The 7,112-nt window shown below is 45.0% G+C and overlaps 1 protein-coding gene across 1 annotated transcript in view; it reads right to left on the reverse strand.

Annotated features, from left to right (window-relative positions):
• Nucleotides 1-5,042: 5,042 nt before the first annotated feature.
• LOC115062706 overlaps nt 5,043-7,112 on the reverse strand; it is a 157,080-nt gene continuing 155,010 nt past the window's right edge. Inside the window, exons 7-8 of the mRNA XM_029532742.1 lie at nt 6,103-6,238; nt 5,043-5,120 (exon numbers count right to left, since the gene is read on the reverse strand). Of these exons, the coding sequence (XP_029388602.1) occupies nt 5,043-5,120; nt 6,103-6,238 (214 nt within the window). The remainder of the gene's footprint in view (nt 5,121-6,102; nt 6,239-7,112) is intronic.

A 7,112-nucleotide genomic window follows, 5' to 3' on the forward strand; every position in this document is an offset into this window, starting at 1 on the left:
GAAATGACCTGTGGATTCTTCCTCCGTGGTTTCAGAGGGGCACTGACACAACTCAGCATGTGGCCCTGAAGCCTCTGGATGAAGGACCGAGACATGGTTAGAGCCTATAAAGGACCATTGTGCCAAGCTATGACCATGAAGCCTGGGTTGCTGTGCTGACGCCCAAGATACTGACAATGCCAGCACCATAGAACATCCGCCGAAGAGAACAGCACACAAGAAATGGAACCAGTCCTAGAGAGAAGCACACACCTCAGACAGCAGAACTGGAAGGGAAGAACCGTCTTGGCTCTTTGATGCCTCATGTGGAACGGCAGGATTTGGAGTCTGCCCTACTGGACTTCGGTCTTTGATTCACTATTCCTCACTGTGCCCCTATTCTTTCTTTTTTTGGAATGGAAATATGTATTCTGTGATATTATATGTTGGAAGTATGAAGTTTAGGGTTTTTGTTTGTTTTGTTTTGACAGGGGCTACCATTAAGAGATTGTCTGAATCTCAGAAGAGACCTCGGACAGTTTTTTTTGTTTTGTTTTAGTTTTTGGGGGGTTTCCCCCCCTGTGTCTGATGTTTGGCTTCTTTAGATATGTGCACCATATATGGGCCACGGCTGCAGAGGCCCAAAAAGGGCATCATCAGATCCTCCAGAACTGATATTCAATTGGTTATAATCTGTCATAGGAGTGCTGGTAACTGAGCCCAGGTCCTCTGCAGAGCAACAAATGCTCTTCGCCAGCTAGGCATCTCTCCAGGCCCTAGACTTTGATCCTTTAAGTAGTATTTAGATTGGGAAAGACTATGGGGACGTTTGAATTTGTATTACGTGCATTGTGCTGTAGCCATGAGCTTATTGGAGCCAGGGGGTAAATCGTGGAGATCTGAAGGAGAACCTGTCTGTGTAGGCTCAGGCATCTGAACGCCTGGTCTCAAGTGTGCATTGCTGGAGGAAGGGTAGTCTTTGAGGGTTCAGTTTCTGCTTCATGTTTGTGGTTAATGATGTGAGCTCTCAGCCTCTTTCTTGTTCCTGCTGCCATGCCTGCCAATCTATGTCTCCCCACTGTGATGCACTATCCCTCTGGAATCATAAGCCAAAGTAAACCCTCTCTTTCTTAACTTCCTTTTGGTGTTTTATTGCACAGAAGTGTATCAATTACACCTCTACACCATAGACATGTCTATCCCTCCCCCAGCTTGAACTGAAAGAACGCGGTCCACGTGCGTCCTGGTCCAGTCATGTACCTCCCTCCCCACTCTTACGCTCTCACTTTTGATCAAGTGTACACATGCCTTCACCTCGAAGGACCTCATCCACATGCTACAGTCTGATTTCTGCTTCTCAGTCCATCAAAATCACTAGCAGTGAAGTGGCCAGAAGAGTGAATTCCCGTTACTGTGGATTGTGGGTTTCTGGCATAGCTGGCTTCCCTGACTGTCCATCGGTGGGGAGTGATGCTGACTGCCACCACCCTCCTGCTTGCCATAGTGTTTTTATTTGTTTGTCTGCCTTTCCATTCTATCATCTACCTTTCATCTGTGTATCTATGTATCTATGTATTTATGTACCTATGCATCATCTATGTATCTATGCATCATCTACCTATATCTCTGTATCATCTATGTGTATCAGTGCATCTATGTATCTCTACATATGTATGTGTCTATCTATATTGATGTCTCTACCTACCTACCTATCTACCTATCAAAACAGGTCTAGCCCAGGCTAACCTCAGACTGCAGAAATTCCTGCATCAGCTTCCACGTATGAGGAACGCAAACATATAGCCTGTGTTCAATCTTCCTCACGTCAAGACACCTTTTTCTGTTTTTGGTTTTAATGATGTAGATGAACTCTACAATTACAGTGGGGTCAGTGTCACACAAGCATCTTCTCTAAAGCAAGCTAATCATCCAATATGTTATAGTAATAAAAACTAGAAACACAGAGATAAACTTAATAGGTAAATTGTAATCCTTACAAGTAAAAAAAATGGATAGTGAGGAACACAACTTTCAAACTGAACAAGGTGTCATACTGTGTTGACAGGAAAACTAATAGAGCAAAGACAGTGATTCCCAATTCAGTCTGATCAGTTCCAACGAAACCATCTTTTTTTTTTTTTTTTTTTTTTTTTTTTGCCTTTTTTGAGACAAGGTTTCTCTGTATAGCCCTGGCTGTCCTGGAACTCACTTGGTAGACCAGGCTGGCCTCGAACTCAGAAATCCACCTGCCTCTGCNGGCTGTCCTGGAACTCACTTGGTAGACCAGGCTGGCCTCGAACTCAGAAATCCACCTGCCTCTGCCTCCCGAGTGCTGGGATTAAAGGCGTGTGCCACTTCGCCTGGCAACCAAAACCATCTTTTTAAAAAATTTTTGTACAATCTAAAAAATGTATTGGTTGAAAAAACGTTCACTGGTTAAAATACTCCTTTTTTTTCTAAACATTAACTTTCATTAATGAAAAAAAATCTATTAAGGAGATGATCAAGACCATTGAAGATTTTTTTAAAAAGAATATCAATGGTGGACTAATAGGAAAACATAAACCACACTTATTCATAAGTCACTACAGATTGGTACTAGAACAAACAGGCAGTGGAATAGGACCCAGATGTCACATCTTTGCTAAAAGAAATACACCTTCACGAAGTCAGTTTTAGGGAAATCATTGAGCTATTCGGAAAGAAATATTGATACCTATCTTATACAATTTTATAAATTCAAAGTCAAGAATTGCACATAAAAATGGGAGGATAAAAAAAACCAATCAGAATATTAAATAGCCATGTTTCCAAGATCATGTGCAAATGAGGCTATAAGGGTGGCTGGAGGGTCAGGCAGGAATGTTAAACACCCAGATGGACAGCGAAGTCTTCAAAAGCAACGGAACCCATAGGTCCACGTCAAAGAAGGCAGGATGCAGAATAGTAACCCAAAAAGCATTACTACCTTCCAACTATGAAGAATGACTTACAGATCAGTATGCAAAACTGAGACTATCATAAACAGTCAAAAAACAAAAAAGCAACTGTGCACAAGAGAAGAAATGGTATGGCAGTACATGCCTGAAATCCCTCATCTTGCAGGCAGGAGTGCAGCATTGAGAGATTAAGGCCAGTTTTACCCTCATAGCTTGTCTCTAAGCAACAATAAACAACTATTGATAATCAACACACTAAGGGTGAATTTCGTCATCACTAATAGAAAACACACTTTTGGGAAGAGATGGCTCAAGGATTGAAGGCATAAACTGCTTTTGCAGAGAACTGGAATTCAGATTGCATCCTGGGGAAGTCACAGCTGCCTCCAACTCCAGCTTCAGAGAGACCCAGCACATCTAGCCACTGCAGGTACCTGTGCTCACACGCACAGCTACACAGACACACGCACAAACAAATCTTTAAAAACCACAATTGAAATACCATTTTTAGCAAATCTGTTTTGTACTTTTAAATTCTTTAATACTTTAAAACATGTATACTATGAATTTTAATTATCTTATTCCTCATTACTCTCATTTCAAGTTCTAAAAGTCAAAAGTTTTAATATATACTTTGACTACTGCTGTTAGCAATCTAAGTGGCTCTTGTCTTGCTGGAGTTCAGTTTGGCAGAATGAATCAATTGTGTTGAATTTGTTCTCTATTTTGAACCACAAAAACCCACTTGAGATTATCTTCTCCCAGCTAAGACAATGATCTGAGATGTCCGCAAATGGATATGTACAACACACACACACACACACACACACACACACACACACACACACACACGCACGCACGCACGCACGCACACACCAGAAACAAGCTGAAAATAAGCAAGTTTCAAATGCCCACATGTGCTAAGTATCTGTCCACTCATGACAGAACAGCAACGCCCTGTGAGTGTTCACACAGCAGAGAAACACTCGGGACACAATGCAGGAAGGGCAGGGGATCAGACAACACAGGGAGACACTTGGGAAGTAACGCTATGTGTGTCCTCAGTGATCTTGTCTGGAAGGTAAGTGGACAGGGAATTTCATTTACTATCCGATCTAGCTAGCACATTCTTCATCTTCTACCCAAAGAAAGGTGTTTTTGTATTTTTTTCTTTGTTTTTTAAAAAACTTGGGCATAAATGTATTATCCTTGTAAAATGACCTAGTTGAAGGTTTGCACCCATCATCCTTTCTCTCCTGTCTGTAAGAAAAGGTGCGCATGCATTCATCCAGAAATGCGTGCATTTTACATTTGCAGATGCACATGGCAATTATTTTGTTGGCAGAATGAGAAAGTTACCATGAGAGCTTAGGGAATGGGTTGTGAGCTGGCAGGGACCCTTCAACACATTTCCAATAGCTGAAACCCAGAACAAAACCCTTTTCTTTATTTTAGTGTAAAACGACTCACCCCATCTTTTAAAAGACCCCCTCCCCCAAAAAAAAATCCTGCAGAGGAAAATATTAGGAAGGGGCAAAAGAAAGGAAGGAAGAACAAGAAGTTCTAATAGACGAAGTGTGTCCTCTATCAGTCTGCTTATATGAGAAATGTTGACCACACTCCCGTTGGTGACTGGCATGGGAAACATGGCGTCTGTGTTGGGGAGTTTGAGCTGACGGAGTATGAGCCTGAAATAAGCAGAGGGGTCAGGAGGAAAAGCGTGGCACAGGGGCACTCAGAACCATGCTGGGGAGCACCTGAGGCTGGCCAGGGTCTTCTGCTTGTCTGCCAGGTGTCGTGCAGCAGGCGAGGGCGGACATCATGCAGCCTTTAATTCTGCTCCGTTTTATGACTAGCTGGAGGAATGACCTCTGGTGAGATCGGGCCCTTGTTCCCATCCTGCCACTAGATTTTTCTTACAGAAAATAAATTAAAAAGGTGTGACCTTGCTGAAGGCTTGCGAGAAAATGAGGTACACTTGTCACCAGCAGAGGAGCCTATTTGTTCAATTTGAAAGGCTGCTGCTTTGCTCCGATCAGAAGTTAAGATAAAGGCCGGGATGAAAAGACGAGGAACGTTTCCAAGGGAGGAAATTAAAGAGCTACATTGGAGAGCCTTTCAGTTCTACAGTGGGCTTTTTGTCCGGCGTTTATCGGGCCCCATCAGCCACACCTTGTCCCTGTGCTTCAAGTTCCCTCTCCTCTAGGACACAAAAGACCGCCTTGTCGAAAGGATGAGAAGCCCTGAGAAGATAGCCGGCAGCAGTGCCCACCCTCCACTAGGGTAGGGGCCTGGTAGGAGGAGGTTAGGTTGCCATAACGAAAGGGACCCTTCTAAAATCCAGTCCCTGCGTCAAAAGACTCAAAGTCATTTCTGGTTCACTCAAGGGACCCACCGATTTCCTCACTCGCTGGCTGATAACCATATCGCATCTTGAAGAATTACTCTCAAATACACTCAAATAAATGGACGTTGAAATGTCTCTTCTTTCATAAGCCAGCAACAATTCTCATCTCAAATAAGAACAAAGCAGATCCAAACCCTAGTTCGGCCCCTTTTGTAATTTATAGACATCTGTTATGCCCCAGCATGGCCTTCAACTTGGAAAGGAATAGATGCTTAGGAATGAAAGCCAAGAGGAAGTGCCGGGCTTTCCTGCCTGGCCTCAATTTAAAACACATTCTGAATTCTCCTTACAAACTGGCAGCCCGAAGAACAGCTGGGTGGGTCAGACCTGGGGACTAGAATCCATTGTCACTGGTCACCTTTCTTGTCTTACTGCTTTCCCTTCCCCTCCCCACCTCAGCTGTCCCCACTCTTCTCCCTGCGTGCCCTCACCCAAGCTGTTAAAAGCGGCCAGGACGCCTTCCCTGCATGCCCTTCTTCCCAGCTCCTGGCTGTCTCCACTGTCATCTCTCTTTACTCGTTTTAAGGTCATCATCCTCTTAGCATCCTGAGAATCAGCTTTCTCAGTGGAAAGTGACACTGCCCTTCTGAGCCATTGGTGGGAAGGAAGAAACCAGCCATGGCAGAAAACCAACAGGAAGAACTTTCACCTCTTCCTCCCAGAAATGCCTGTGGAACTCAGAGCAGCCATTCAGATCCCTCCATCTGGACCTGGCTTCCCACAAGAGGGAATTCAAGATGGAGGATGAGCGAAAGCCAGGGTAGTCTTGCAGCTGACCGTCCCCAGGTTGTCCACCACGATGCCCCTGATTGTGTCCCCTTGCGAGATGCTTACCTCCAGTTTGCACTCATGGCTCACAAGCTCGGTGTGGAAGCTGTAGTCTGTACGCTGTTTCCAACAAATTCTTTTTCCTCTAAAATTAGCAAGCGCTCACTCACTCCGTCACTTGCCACCCAGAACACCCATGGTATGTATACATTCTTCTGAGGAACAGCACACTCTTGAAGCCTCATTAAAAAATTAAAAGCCTATTCCACTTAGAACATGCCTCTTCTCTCATCGGATCCAAACCTGTTCTTTCATTTAACAACTATTTATTATTTATCACAAACTAGGCCCTTGTTCTGTTTGGTGCCAGCAATCAGAAGACAGGCAACCTGTGATGTTTTTTCGGAGGCATAGGAACCTTTCTTTACAAACCCCGCCATGAAGTTACCAGAAGGCCCACAGCAGCGTGGAGGCACATGATAGGCGGGTGGGAGGCTTTGGCAGGTGGGAGAAAGGAAGAAGAGGAGGACATTACATCCTAATCCCGAGACCGAGAAAGAGATTCCCCGGTGACCATAAGGAGGAGCAGGAGTGACCTGCAAGTGGAAGGGTAGAAGCAGACAGCAGGTTCCTCAGGCTCAGACACTAGAGCTGAGAAGAACCTGAAACCAAAAGTGCAGTAGGAAGATGAAGGCTCAGGAGCAGCAGGCCCAGCCCTGGGATCTTGGGAGGGGATAGACTGTGTCAGGCTTAAGACTCTACTCCCCAATTCCAGACAGCAATGGCTGCCCGACACTCGGGAAACTGTGGGTACCTGTCTCACATAGGGTCCTGGTCCATGACCCCTGGGCTCATAGGAAAATGTGTGATGATCTTTGCTTCCTGTTGCACCCAAGAACAGAAACCCTCTTTCACTGTTCTCCCTTCCCTCCCTCTCTCCCTCTCTCCCTTCCCTCCCTCTCCCCTTCCCCTCCCCCTCCTCCTCCCCTCCCCCTCCCTCCCTCCTTCTCCCTTCCCCT

The sequence above is a fragment of the Mus pahari genome, chromosome 20 (assembly GCF_900095145.1).
Source record: "Mus pahari chromosome 20, PAHARI_EIJ_v1.1, whole genome shotgun sequence".
NCBI classification, from domain to species: domain Eukaryota; kingdom Metazoa; phylum Chordata; class Mammalia; order Rodentia; family Muridae; genus Mus; species Mus pahari.